The sequence below is a fragment of the Bos grunniens genome, chromosome 12, assembly GCF_055505025.1.
Source record: "Bos grunniens cultivar Pamir isolate PY7600 chromosome 12, Bosgru_T2T1.0, whole genome shotgun sequence".
Lineage (NCBI taxonomy): Eukaryota > Metazoa > Chordata > Mammalia > Artiodactyla > Bovidae > Bos > Bos grunniens.
The window spans coordinates 19,484,889-19,499,822 of NC_141176.1; the positions used below are offsets into that span (position 1 = coordinate 19,484,889).

General features: G+C 46.7%; 1 protein-coding gene across 2 annotated transcripts; it reads left to right on the plus strand.

The window, feature by feature from the left end:
* The first annotated feature begins 3,442 nt into the window (after positions 1–3,442).
* Positions 3,443–9,453, plus strand: ARL11 (ARF like GTPase 11). Of its 2 annotated transcripts, XM_086329130.1 has the most exons (4): positions 3,443–3,726; positions 3,798–3,869; positions 4,154–4,234; positions 4,517–9,453. In XM_086329130.1, the coding sequence occupies exon 4, from the start codon at positions 4,535–4,537 to the stop codon at positions 5,111–5,113; it is 579 nt and encodes a 192-aa protein (XP_086185256.1). In that variant the 5' UTR covers positions 3,443–3,726; positions 3,798–3,869; positions 4,154–4,234; positions 4,517–4,534; the 3' UTR covers positions 5,114–9,453. The 2 variants fall into 2 exon arrangements, with proteins under 2 accessions (XP_086185256.1, XP_086185257.1); XM_086329131.1 differs by lacking the exon at positions 3,798–3,869 and having other exon boundaries at positions 3,505–3,726; positions 4,517–5,525.
* The last annotated feature ends 5,481 nt before the right edge of the window (positions 9,454–14,934 follow it).

Here is a 14,934-nt window from a genome sequence, read left to right on the forward strand (position 1 = left end):
CTAACATTCTTCAGATCTTTCTCAGTTTCAAAGAGCAGACCACCCACTGCTGTTTCCTTTTCCTGTGTGTTTTTTAAGTGACAAAGATCCACTGCCAAGATACTATTTCTGTTCAGATCCAGCGAGAGAGAGCAAAGAGAGACAGGCACAAAAATTTCCCCCAGCTCCACCATGGTGGAGAGATGGTGTTTTCAGTAAAATGGAAACTAGAAACATGGAAAAGGTCTGGAAGATGAGCTGTGCTGTAAATGTAAAACACAAGTCAGCCAAAGTGATAATAACTCAAAGTACACTTTGTGATGCTAAATACAGACACTTAAAGAGTCTACAATATTATACTCTGTATCTAATTCTATTACATGATATCCTAGTCTCCATAAGCATGAGTAACATTGACCTCTCCCATTCATAAAGCATGCAGATGCATTTTGAAAGATTTACTTTTTTTAATTGGGGAATTCTCTGGCAGTCCAGTGGTTAGGATGCTTTCACTCCCAAGGGCCTGGATTTGATCCCTGGTCAGGAAACCAAGATTCCACATGCTGAACAGTACAGTCAAAAAAACAACAACAAAAAAAACCTGATAGAGTATACAGAGCACTGCTCATAGCTGCTCAATAAAGTGTTGCATTGAATCTGTTCTGTGGCAGCCGGGATGGGAGAGGAATTTGGGGGAGAATGGATACATGTATATATATGGCTGAGTTCCTTTGCCGTCCACCTGAAAATGTCACAACATTGTTAACCACCTACACGCCAATGTAAAAAAGTTCAAAAAATCGAATTGTATTTATAGAATATTAGAGCAGAATGAAATTTAGAGATGACCTAGTCCTACCTTTTTGCTTTACAGATTAGAAAATGGGGTTCAGAAAGATTAAATAACTGACCCAAGGCAACACAGATAGAAGTAGCAGATCTGGGCCTCGAATTCAGATCTCTAGTTCGTCAATCTGCCTTCTTCCTACTGTATGATGGTGCCTCACGATTCCAGGCTCACTCTTCTGCTGTCTCTCATTTGCTAGACAGCAAGCAAGAATTACTGCAGCATTTCCTTTGATTTCTTTTCTTTGGACTTGACGACTGAGCTATCTAAGCAACCAAGTATGAGCACCTGGGACATGCCCTCCCCCCACCCCCGTACACACACACTAATAATTCTCGTTAAAGACAATCTTGGAACAAAGCATGTGCTGTAAGAAGACAACCTTCTACCATGGAATGCTGGGGAAATACAGCAGACACTGCTGCTCACTGAACACTATTCTCACTTCCTTCTTGCTTAGACTAGTGCAACTTTATTCAGCTATTGAGAAACAGAGACAGTGTGTTCAGAGGTGAACCCTGCCTGGCCAAACCAAGTCATTTCATCCTCTCGGACAATGAGATGTCAGAACTGACTGGGAGGCTTTGGGGGAGTATTTCCTTCCTGATACAAGGAAGGTGTGGTACCCCTTACCACACACACACAGCCCATGCAAGACCACGGTAGCCACACCACAGACTCACAAACGAACAAAACAACAGTAACCTCAACAACACAGTGCTGCCTAGCTTTCTGATTTTTCCCAGTTGCTTCCTCCTATTAAATATAGCAGCCTGATGATATCAGTCATCACAATAAGATGCTTGCCATTTACAAAGCACTTCCTTGGTGAGTAACACGATGTGATAAAAAAGAAAGAGATGAATTATAAACCTCAGCAAGATCATGAGCAAATTATTTATCCCGTCTGAGCCTGTTTCTTCATTGGTAAGATGAGAGAATCACAACCCCCAGCTTGGTTCCTGACATTTTAATGAAAGAATGTACCGGAAAGCAGAGTTGTCACCCATTATGAGAGCCAAATCACTGATGCTCCAGATCCAAATCAGGATCTGCTACAGAAGCAAGGGCTTCTGACCGGCCAATGTTTTGAAAATTCTATTTTCTGGGGGCATCATTTCTACTGGGAAAAATATAGTGACACTGTTCAGGAAAAAAAGAAAGCTGCTTGCTGCTGCTGCTAAATCGCTTCAGTCGTGTCCGACTCTGTGTGACCCCATAGACAGCAGCCCACCAGGCTCCCCTGTCCCTGGGATTCTCCAGGCAAGAACACTGGAGTGGGTTGCCATTTCCTTCTCCAATGCATGAAAGTGAAAAGTGAAAGTGAAGTCGCTCAGTCATGTCTGACTCTTCACGACCCCATGGACTGCAGCCTACCAGCTCCTCCGTCCATGGGATTTTCCAGGCAAGAGTACTGGAGTGGGGTGCCATCCCCTTCTCCAAAGCTGCTTAATCGTCCTTAATTTTAACTTTATAATTTTTAAATAAAATTTTAAACTTCTAACTTTAATATAGTAGTAGTAGTTCAGTAACTGAGTCATGTCTAACTCTTTGCAACCCTATGGACTGCAGCACACCAGGCTTCCCTGTCCGTCACCAACCCCTGAAGCTTGCTCAAACTCATTTATATATATATATGCATATATATATGGTGGCCCAGATAGTAAAGAATCTGCCCCTAATGCAGGAGACTCGGGTTTAACCCCTGGGTTAAACCTGGAGAAGGGAATGGCAACCCACTCCAGGATCCTTGCCTGGAGAATTTCATGGACAGAGGAGCCTGGTGGGCTACAGTCCATGGGGTTGCAAAGAGTCAGACACAACTAAGTGACTAAACACTTTCACATATAAGGTAAACCATAAAATTATATATCTATAATAATTATATAAATTATAGGTATATAATTTTATATTTTATATATTTAAATATATATATATTATATATATAGGTTTACTTTCAACACTTTAGACCTATTTTTTTAATTAATTTATTTTTTAAATTTTATTTTAACTTTACAATATTGTATTGGTTTTGCCATATATCAAAATGAATCTGCCACAGGTATACATGTGTTCCCCATCCTGACCCTCCTCCCTCCTCCCTCCCCATACCATCCCTCTGGGTCATCCCAGTGCACCAGCCCCAAGCATCCAGTATCGTGGATAGAACCTGGACTGGCGACTCGTTTCATATATGATATTATACATATTTCAATGCCATTCTCCCAAATCATCGCACCCTCTCCCTCTCCCACAGAGTCCAAAAGACTGTTCTATACATCAGTGTCTCTTTTGCTGTCTCATGAGGTGGATGAAACTGGAGCCTATTATACAGAGTGAAGTAAGCCAGAAAGAAAAACACCAATACAGTATACTAACGCATATATATGGAATTTAGACCTATTTTTTAAGACCGTTTTAATACTATTTAGGCAGTTCTTCAGCACATATGGTTCCAAGCAAACGAAAGAATCTCCAGGCACCAGAAGCACAGGGAGGCATGAGCTGAAAGAAAAGGTCCAGTTCTCAGCTTTCTGCTTGGAGGGGATCTGAGATCCTGAGAGGAGGAGCAGGAGAGAAGCAGCTGAACATGACCCGGTTCCAAGCCAGGCGCCCGCCCTCCTGCCTACGGAGTCTGAGCTGCAGAGACCCGGGAGCTGCGCCGGGGCTCCTAGGGCAGAGCTGAAGGGCAGAGGGCATCCTGGCGGCACCCAGGGTGCCAAGCTCCTGGGAGCCCCGGCGTCGGGGGAGGGGCTCAGAGCCGGCCCCGCCCCCGCCCCCCAGGGGAAGGAAGAAGAAAAAGGGGAACCGGCCCATCCTCTCACACTATACTAGCCTCTCAGGACTGAAAGCAGCTGCCCTGGGAGGACCACACAGAGGGGCAGCCTAGTAACTCTGAGGTAATTGTCATTTTAACGCTTCTACCCCTGGCCTGGGGATTGAACTGAGGGCATCTCATTTTCCTCCACAGGGCAGCTGAAATCTATTCCTGGGCCTGAGATGTCCCTTCCCCTGTTCCAGCCAAGGTTTCCTGGGACTTAAGGTGGGGACAGGTCTTGGTCTTAACACTTGAGATTCTTCAAAAACGTGTATAATGTTCTGGAGGTAATTTATGTGGGTAAGCCACTGGAGGAAACCACTTTGCTCTGACCGGTTCCTTTGCCTCCAGTCAGCAGGATTTATAAATAGGCACTTTTAATGGGGTGGCAGCCTGGTCCTGGGTGGGGCGGGGGCGCAGTGGTTCCAAAGGCTGCAGAAGTCACCACCAGCCCCCTGCCCACTTTTCTCAGTGCACTGGCCCCGAGATAACTTCCCTTTGGGGTTTAGGCTTCCAGGTGGACACCAGAGGCTCGAAGCCACGGACCAGCAAGAATCGAAGACATCCTTCAGTCACTTCTACTCAACCAGGTTTGTCTAACAGAAGTGGGTTGTGCCTCCTTGCCTTAACTACATAGGAATGGGAGCTGACGTTCCATGTCTTCAGGGGGAGACCCTGGTCTCTTCTCTGCAGCAGGTACCCCTCCCCCCGATCCCCAGAGATAGGTCAGCTGATGCTGACTCACACAGCCCTACTTCCCTGGGTTTGAAAGATGACACTGTGGACATTACCTTGGGTGTAGAAGCCCTTCTCCCATGGCCCACACGGATTTGTGTTCCTTCTGACGACTGCACCTGGCCTTTCTCCCCTAGGGTCTGGCAGTGGCCCCCATGGGGTCTGTGAGTTCCCGAAGCCACAGGGCGGAAGCCCAGGTGGTGATGATGGGCCTGGACTCGGCCGGCAAGACCACGCTCCTGTACAAACTGAAGGGCCACCAGCTGGTGGACACCCTGCCCACCGTGGGTTTCAACGTGGAGCCCCTCGAGGCCCCCGGGCAGGCGTGCCTCACCCTCTGGGATGTCGGGGGGCAGAGCCCACTCAGGGCCAGCTGGAAGGACTACCTGGAGGGCACGGCCGTCCTCGTGTTTGTGCTGGACAGCACAGACGAGGCCCGCTTGCCCGAGGCAGTGGCTGAGCTCACGGAGGTCCTGGAGGACCCCCACCTGGACGGCGTCCCTCTCCTGGTGCTGGCCAACAAGCACGAGGCACCCCACGCCCTGCCGCTGCCCGAGATCCGAAACAGGCTAGGCCTGCAGAGGTTCCCGGGACTCTGCTGGCAGCTGCGGGCCTGCAGTGCCCTCACCGGCGAGGGGCTGCCCGAGGCCCTGGGGAGCCTGAGGCGTCTCCTGAGCTACCGCAGCCCCCGGAGTCTCCAGGTGAGTGCAGGGGGCGGCCGTCGGGAGACCTGAGAGCCTCGATCTGGGCAGAGCAGCCTGTCTTCTCTGCTCTTACAGACTGGAACACCAGCTAATCCTGGAGAGAACCTCAAGTTCTGTTTATCAAACAAGGAACCCTCCTAGGCTCAGACACAATATTTAAGTCTTGGGACTTATTGTCACCGGTGTTTATGTTGCGAATCAGCTACTCTTGACTCTAAGTGTTCCAGGTGGTTCCAAAGAATCTGCCTGCAACGCAGGAGACATGGGTTTGATCCCTGGGTCGTGAAGATCCCCTGGAGAAGGGAGTGGCAACCCACTCCAGTATTCTTGCCTGGAGAATCCTGTGGACAGAGGAGCCTGGCGGGCTACAGTCCATGGGCTCACAAGAGAATCGGACATGACTTACCGACTAAACGACAACAAAGAAAAAAAAAAAAAAAAACCTCAACATAATTCGTTTAGTAACTCATCATTACCACGTGTGAACTGAGAAACTATAATAACAGAACCAGTGGCTGCCGAATAATTAAGACCTAAATTCACAGAGGGAAAGAGATTTCAAAATCAGATCAGAATATCAGACTTGGACATGTTCACAATCTTATGAGTGATTGTCCTTAGTAGCCCCCTAAATCGCAAGCAGTCAGGGCCAGCAGAGTCAAGCCTGCTTCCAAAGGACCTCGGGTTAGAAGCTGGCTGGGGCACTCAGCCCTGGACAGAGGCTGGGAGTTCAGACCTTCCAAAATCAATCACCTTCTCTGACCTTGACTAGTCATTCTCTGGAGGAGGGCGTGACAACCCACTCAAGTATTCTTGCCTGGAGAATCCCATGGACAGAGGAGCCCGACGGGCTACAGTCCATAGGGTCGCAAAGAGTCAGACATGACTGAAGCGACTGAACGTGAATGCATGGATGCACAGCCCTTCTCCACCTTTTTGTTATCCTGTGCTGGTCTTTTTCCAGAACCCTTTGTTGTTTTCCTTCTGTTTTCCTTCTCTTTCTTCTCCTTGTCATGTATAGATTCCCTTAAAGATCAGATTAATCAGTTTCATTCATCCATTTATTCATTCACTTAATCAAAAATATGTCGAGCATGGAATTAGTGGCAAAAGGCAATGAGTTTTAGATATGAAGCAGGGTCTCCAGATGGGAGGCGTGAATTCTGAAGATATGAAGAGCAGCAGTGTACCTCTCCCTATTTACAGGGAAAGAGGAAGTTGAACATAGCATCCTAGAAGGGTCCTCGGGGGGTGATCTTTACCTAAGATCCATGAAGCTCCTGAAATTATTTCCAAAAAGATCAGAAACTTTCATTAGATTTTCAAAGGCACCTGTGACTCCCTAAGGTAAGAAGCACCAATCTGTTCTTATCCTTCATCCAACCCAGGAATACTTCCTATAATCTGAGTTTTTTAATAGCAAGCTGCTTCCATTTGGTACCGGCTCTCATGTTAAACAGCTCTAAATGTTGGATATTCTTTCCCTCTTGGGTTCCATCAGCCTCCTAAGAGCTCCTGACGGTGGCTCTGCCCTCTGTGGAATGACATGTGACAACTGGCCCTCGACACCCCTCTGATGTCTGAGAGGTCTCTCTACCCAAAGTCTCCCCTTCTAACAGCAGCTTAGATGTGCCTGGCTTTTTCTACCTCTTGCCAGTTGATGTGTTTCAAGACTTCCTGTGTTGGACTCAGGAAAGTACAAAGATGCAAAGAGAAAGGGAACAAGGTCTCCAGGCTCAGGGAGCTCTGGGTGGGGAAGCAGAGGACATGATTCCCATGAAAAGGTGAGGATGGGAGTTTACTGTGCATGTGCTGGGGCCAGTTCTGTGCTCAGTCCCTTACAAGAGATGATCTCTAACTCTCCCAATTCTGCCAAGTAGGTATCCTTCCCATTTTATAGAATTAGACACTGAGGCTCGGAGAGGTTGTGACTTGCTTGAGGCACGGCTCTTAAGTGACACTTTTGGAATTTGAACCAGATGTTCCAGCCCTTGATGATGCCTGCGTTCTTCCATGACATTGTGCTTCTAGGAGGTTTAAGCCAAGGTTGACATTTGATTAGCAGATGAGATGGGGGAGCAGTCTAATCAGAGGAAAGAGATTGTTTGGAGGCATGAGGAATAAGCCAAAAAAACCCAAAACAAAACAGAAACAGGAGGTTGGGGGTGGGAGGTGGTATGTATTATAAAAGGAAACAAAACCAAAAGGAGGGACTTTCCTGGTGATCCAGTGGCCAAGCCTCCACACTCCCAATGCAGGGGGCCCAGGTTCGATCCCTGGTCAGGGAACTAGATCCCACATGCTGAAACGATGACCTGGCACAGCCAAATAAATGAATACATGTTATTATTGTTTTTTTAATGGAGAGAAATTTCAGATCCAAGTTGAGAAGGCTTCTCTTGTGGTTCAGATGGTAAAGAATCTACCTGCAATGTGGGAGAGCCAGGTTCCATCCCTGGGTCGGGAAAATCCCCTGGAGAAGGAAATGGCAACCCACTCCAGTATTCTTGCCTGGAGAATTCCATGGACAGAGGAGCCTGATGGGCTACAGTCCAGGGAGTCGCCAAGAGCTGGACATGACTGAGTGACTAACACACACACATGAGAAGGCTTAGATTTTCATCATCAGGAGTTGGTCTCAGATAAGTGAAACTGTCTGGCTTCCATTTAAGAGGCTAATTTAGTGGCAGTGTAGGGGTGAAACAAAGAGAAGTGGGAACACTGGGAATGGAGAGGCAGGGAAACCTGGTGGGTGCCTGTCACAGTCACAGAGGAGAGGAGAGGAAGACAAGAACACTCAGAGCCACTTTTAAGAGAAAAGGCTGAGAGAGGAAGAACTCGAAGACATTCAAGGTTTTGAGCCTATGTGGCAGGTGGGATTGGAATGAACTGAGAAGGTGGACACGGGAGGAGCAGGTTGTGAAGGGGTCAGAACCGCTGGGCTCTGCTGGGTCTGAATGTGTTTATAGCTCTGTTCACACTGTCATTATCTGCAGACCCTGGGGCACCCAGGACCCCCTGGAGGTATCTGCTGGTTTCTGTTCATGGAAGCTCATCTCCTCACGTGATTTGTCCTGTTTTCATGGTGAGCTCATCTTCAGCAGGGTGTGCTTTTCCCGTGTGACTGCCTTGTGCTCTGGGTTGTGACAGGGTTTCTACACAGAGGGGTTTCCCATCAGCTGTCTACTAGATGCTGGGGCTTTTGATTGTTTGAGACCAGATATCATGTTAGTTTCTCCGCTTGGGGCTCACAGACCTCCCAGGCAGTAGAAATCTGAACTCTACTAATTCATAAGCCAGGCCCCAGAGATGAAGTTTCTGACAGACGACTGCTTTTCTTTGCATTCATATCCCAAGATAAGACCATCTGCTTTCACATGGCTGGCTGAGCTGGTGAGCAGACTTTTCTAATCCCCTTTTAAGAGGGGGGTGCCACTTTAATGCTCTTGCTTTTCTGTTGATCTCAGAGCAAAATTTTCTCCCCTCCAAACAAGAGTGAGGCCACATCTCCCATCCCCATGCAGATGCTACGACTGCAGCCCAGTCCCTAGAATCTCGGTTTGGCTTCTCTAAGATGCTCTTGGACTCCAGGCTTCACTTAACTGCTTTGGCTATGGTTTTTCCCCTTCATTTCTACCACCTGGATTTCTCTCTCTTTTTTTAATGTTCAATGATAGGCTACATTAAAACATTTTTTCTGACTACAGTTTACTCAACACTTATGACTCCATAGTGGAAAACATCTGCCATGTTGTTAGGCACCTGCCAGGGTCCCAGAAAAGGCTGAGAGGAGAGCAGGATGGCCTAAGGCACACAGGTGGTGGCTGGCTTTGCCTTCTCCAGGTTTCCCATCTTTCCCCCTGCTTCCATTCCAACCATGGCGGGTCTGGAGGGAGGGTGGAACCCCCTCTTCCTTTAGAATCTTGCCGGTAGGACTGGGAATTCTACTCTCCTGGCTGCTGGAAACTGGAAGGTGGGGCAGTGTGGCCAGTCGGATGGCCTCAGCCTTTGGCTCCCCTCCCAAGTCAAGCCGGAGCCCACCAGGGACGTGGAGAGGGCAGACAGAGGGGCTTCCCTCCTGCTCTTCTGCTCAGATACACATATGGGTATATACATGTACTTACACCACAGAGCTACAACACAGGGAACCTTAGGAAAAAACAAATTGTACCTTCTGTTTTATTTTGTTGTTTAAAAGGTATTCTCCTTATGGGAGAGGTATTTTGCGTGTTTCAAATCACCCACACCTTTAAGATCCACCTGCCTTCCATTAACCCATGAGCAGGAGTAAGGAGGTGCAGGAGCTGATGTGACTGAAAAGCACATGTCTATTGCCTTCTTATATAAAATGAACTTTTTCTTTCTGCAAACACTGTATACAGTGAGATTTATTTCACGTTGGAGAGCCGATTACCTCTTTGAATATGGGTTGAGCTTCTCCCTCTCTGACTCACTGATTTTTACGTTTATTTAGGCTGTGCTGGGTCTTCCTTGCTGCGCAGGCTTCTCTCCAGTTGTGGTGAGCAGCGGTCACTCTCTAGTCGCGGTGCACGGGCTTCTCATTGCAGTGGCTTCTCTAGTTATGGATCGTGGGCTCTAGAGCACAGGCTCGACAGTTGTGGCTTCGTTGCTCCGAGACAGGAGGGATCTTCCCAGGCCAGGGATCGAACCCATGTCTCCTGCACTGACAGGTGGATTCTTTACCAATGAGTCGTCAGGGGAGCCCCTCTGACTCAGATTCTGAAGATGTTTCTGCCTCCCCTCTTGGACAGAAGCGATCCTTCGGTGAAAGTTACAAACCATAGGAGTTGGGTTTTGGTTGGGTTCTGCTGAGTTTTAAGGTTGGGGCTGTCCATCCTCAAGGATCTCTGCACTCACCTCCTCCTGTGGGGGCTTGGGGCAGCTGTGTCCTCTAAAGTGGGCCAGGCCCCCCATCTGAGCACATGGGTGAGCCGGGATCTTGCCTTCCTTCTCATCCTCCGCTACCCGCAGCGTCCCAGCTGCAACCTCAGGTCATGCGGTGCAGTTACTTCTATAAAGACTTGTCTTGCTTCAGAGCCCACCTGATGCAACTCAAGACCAGTGGGGCCCCACACAGAAGCCCCCGCCCCCACAGACAGACAAATGCAAGTCAGACAGCAGGAATGATGAGACTGTTCAGGCCACGCCTCTCGTGGCAGAGGCTGAGCCAAGATGGGAGAGTCCCTGAGTGAGTGGGAGGAAGACCCCCTGGAGGAGGGCATGGCAACCCATTCCAGTGCTCTTGCCTGGAGAATCCCAAGGACAGAGGAGCCTGGTGGGCTACAGTTCAGAGGGTCGCAAAGAGTTGGACACGACTGAAGCAACTTAGCACATCGTACACTTTGAGCAGGGCTTCTGTGTGTAAAAGGACAACGTCATGACCCAAGCAGAAAAAGATCAAAATTCTGTGGGCCTAATCCTTTGGCCACCTGATGAGAAGAGCAAACTCATTTGAAAAGTCCGAGGCTGGGAAAGATTGAAGGCAGGAGAAGAAGGGGGTGACAGAGGATGAGATGGTTAGTTAACATCACCGACTCAATGGACACGAGTTTGCACAAACTCTGAGAGACAGTGAAGGCAGGGAAGCCTGGCGTGCTGCAGTCCATGGGGTTGCAAAGAGTCGGATATGACTTAGTGACTTAACAACAACTATCCTGCCTGGGGAGAAATTCTATTAAACCAGCATTCCAAACTCTTCAAGGAAGTCATGTGCAGAGGTGCCCCTTTCTACCACTTTGAAGACAAGATTGAGTTCTCTGGGTCGATCAGGTGATCCCCAGGAATCAGGAGCTCTGGGCAGTGGGGCGGAGCAGCTGGCTGGCTGTCAGGTTCTGTCACAGCCACGGGTCACGAGGTTTTTACACAAGCTCCAGGGTGGACCCATCACACACCCTTCCTTCCCCTCAGTCAGTGTTGGTGACTCAGGGGATTTCAGAAAGGAGCTCATGGGACATGCAACCAGCAGGTTCATCCCGAGGCGCTTCTCAGCGTTTTCGAGACAGAACTTTAGGAGCTGGATCGACACCTGAGTAAGAAGCCTGGCATTTTCTCCCCCGGCTCTGCCTGCTACACTCTGAGCTCAGGCCAGACTATGACGAATGTACTACCTGGGGGCGCTGCTTCAGGAGAGACAGAGAAAGCAAGCAAGCTGTTGAGACTTGTGGTTCCACACTGTGAAATGCATAGACATGTGACTCTACCGTCTCCCCATACCTGACAGGAGGGACAATAAAGGAATTTTTCTTTTAAACGCCAAAGCCCACAGGGACAAAGAAAGCAGAAGCAAATCTGGCAGGCTTGAGGTAGCACTAAGATTACAGAAGATAGAAAGTGATTCACAGACCAAAGAAAGTGGAAATATAAGTTGCTGGGGGTTGGGATGTATGTACGTGTGTGTGTGTGTGTGTGTGTGTGTGTGTGTTCAGTCGAAGGACTCACTCTGTACTGCCCTGGTCTAAGTGTTGAAGGTGTATTAACCTACATAATCCCCCAACAATGTGAGAGTTTCCAGCCTGATTTGGGGGATGAGGCACAGAGAGGTTAAACAACTTGTCCCAGGTCACACAGCAGAAGTTGAACCTCTGCAGAAGTGTGGCCCAGAAACCTTGGTCTACACAGCCTCACACAAGCAAGTCCTTCTGACACAAACCCCAGGACATCTCAGGACTTGGGCTCTCATGAAGCAACAAAGGAAACATAATTTGTGGAAAGTCTGTATGGAGAGACATATCCTCAGCCTCCTTTGCTATTTTATTCAGTCTGGACAACTGGATGCTTTCAGTTTATTCTCTGGAGGTGTTACCAGTTGAGGATGAGATGAGACATCTATTCAAAAATTCCTTGAAAGTGTGTGAATGGACCAGTGAGGCTGCCTGGACCCTCCCGCTTCCAGCTCCCAGGGGCTGGCAGCGAGGTTTACACAGGGAGGTGGGAACTGGGAGCCCCTCTCTCGGAACTGGCTGGCTGGAGAGAAGATACAGCACTGGCATCTGAAGGTCCCCGGATGAACCAGCTGGCTCACCAGTTCATCAGCCCTGCCTCCCATGAGCCAGGACTCACACGAGCTTCTGGAAGCTTTCTGGTATCTTTCTCTTTCCTCCACCTACATTTTTATTATGGAAAATGTAAACATACAGAAAAGCTGAAAAAAAAATACTATAATGAACACCCATATGCCCACCTCTTAAGTACTACAATTGCTAACACCTTGGCATATTTGCTTCATCTTTAGATAAAGGTATGTACATATAGTATATTTCTGAACCATTTGAAAATGACTGCAGACATTGTATTTCACCTATATGTATTTCAGTATCTCTATTCAAAGAATAAGGATCTCATCAGCTCTAACCCACATGCATTATCACACCTGAGAAAATTTCAAATAGTTCCCAAATACATTCCGATATTCAATCCATATTCAAATTTCCCACACTGTCCCTAGAATATCATTGCATCTGGTTATTATGTCTCTTTATTCTCCTTCCTAGAACAGCCCTCCTTCCATTTGTTTGCCCCACGATGGTGATATTTTGAAGGGACCAGGTCATTCATTAAAGAAGCGTCTCAGAGCTGATGTGTCTGACTGTGTCGTGTATCATTTAATTGGTCCCCGTATCACTTGTAAATGCTGTCAAGTGAAGTCAGGTCTAAAGGTGCGATGAGATTCAGATCAGATGTTTTTGGTGACACAGGAAGGTGATATTCTCTACTTCATGCTGCATCTCATCAGGGGACAGCGTTTGATTATCTCACTAGTGGGGAAGCAAAGCTCCATCTCTTGCTGAAGGCAGTGAGTGATGGATCGCTCCAGTGGGAAGAAGTGATAATGCCTTACTCAAATAGAACAGATAATAAAGGACGACAGGACATCTGAGAAAAAGTCTCCAGTATGAGAGAGAGAAAGGAAAAAACTCAGAGGAAAGAGGAGAGAGAGATCATTGCAGGAAGTAAAAGAAAACTTCCCCCAAATGATAAATCTCCTTAGAAATATGAGAAGATCTCACATCCATGAAGCAAGATGGCTATAAATAAAAATTTAGAAACCAAGAAAGCGCTCTTGGAAATCTACACTGAAAATCCAATACAAAGTTGGAAGACAGAGTAGAAGTAGAAATCTCCTAAAAAGTAGAACAAAAAGATAAAGGAGGAAAAATTGGGAAATAAAACATAAGAAAACTAGGGGATTAGTCTCAAAGTTTAGCATCGGGATAATGATGTCCCAGAAAACTCAGAGAGAATGAGAAAGCAGAGGGGTGAATTATCAGATAAATAAAACAAGAACATTTTTCAGAACACGTGAGTTTCCAGCTTGAAAAAGTCGAAGGAGTTGCCCGATACAAATGCATGCTATAAACATGAGCACAATACTGTTCAATTTCAGAACATCCTAAAAAAGACAGGCCACATTCTAAAGGTCAAGAACCAGAATAGCATTAAACTTAACAGCAATACTGAAACCGGAAGGATAATGGAACAAAGCCTTCAATATTCAGAGGGCAATTTGAACAATAAAGTGGTATGATAACCCCCAGGATCAAAGAAATATTGTTGAGTGCATGCTGAGACAGATAACTGAATGAATGACTAAATGCATGGAGGAGAAGAAACAGCTTCATCTTACAACAGAATTTCATTAATGACTGTAAGAGGAATGAGGCAAATAGAAAACTACTATTAAGTACATTATATTAATAACTATTTATAGGTAAGATTCACCAGTGGGTGCTAAAATTTGATAAGTGAAACTTTGAGGACAAGCAGGATATTTGTGTTATCTTCGAGAATGTCTACCAATATTTTTACTAACTATAAAAGGAAAAATAATAATGAGAATGAGAAGCCGAGCATGAACTACTTAGCCAAGTGATGAAGGTGGGCATCCTGAGTAGTGAGTATAGATCAGCATGGAGCCCTGACATGAGGCAGGAAGACAGGCACGTCGTCTCGGTGGCATTCTCAGCCCAAAGTCCATAAGCTCAACCGAATCATGATAAAACATCAGAAAAATCCAAACCGAGGGACATTTTATAAAATAATTGACCAGTATTCTTCAAAATTGTTAAGATCATGAAAGAGACAGATTGAGGACCGGTTCAGATGGAGGAGACTAAGAAGATGTAGCAACTCAGTATAACGTGAGGTCCTAGATTGGATCCTGGAAAATAAAACGACATTATTGGAAAAACTGGTGAGATCCACAGTCTGCCACCTTGTTACCATAGTGGACTGAAGTTAATTGCTTAGTTGCCTCTTTTTTCTTTTGATGTAGACTTCTGCGTGCATCCCGGCTGTGTAAGATCTTAGAATCAGGGGAAGCTGGGTAAAGGCGTTAGCTAGAACTCTGTAATGTTTACGCAATTTTCTGTTAAGTTGAAAATTATTTCAAAATGGAAAGTTAAAACATTCTGAGGGAAAATTATTTCCCCCTAGAATTTTACACTCAATCAAGCTATCAATCATTTATGAGGACAGAATGTCATTTTCAGATAAATGAGAATGTGTGCGTCTTTTATTGGAAGGGTACTGGTCTTCACGCTCCTTCAAGAGAATAACCTGAATGAAGATCAGGGATGCAGGCACTGTGAGATTCACCACCAGAGGGAAGCAGAGGAGTTTTGAGAAACCAGCTCTGTGCCCGCCTCCAGAGCAATTAGTATAGAGGGAAACAAGAGAATGCGTGGTTCCCAGAAGGATGTTGCAGATAAACCTACCAAAAAACCCAACGGCTTCCTCTTATCTATTCGATCGCATCAGTGAAATCTGCAGCTCTGACAGTTTAGGGCTGTATTATTGATAAGCATTTATCAAGAGAAAACCAAGCAAACAGA

Excerpts from the sequence above, each read along its gene's own strand:
- ARL11 (XM_086329130.1), top strand. The coding sequence starts at position 4,535 with ATGGGGTCTGTGAGTTCCCGAAGCCACAGGGCGGAAGCCCAGGTGGTG.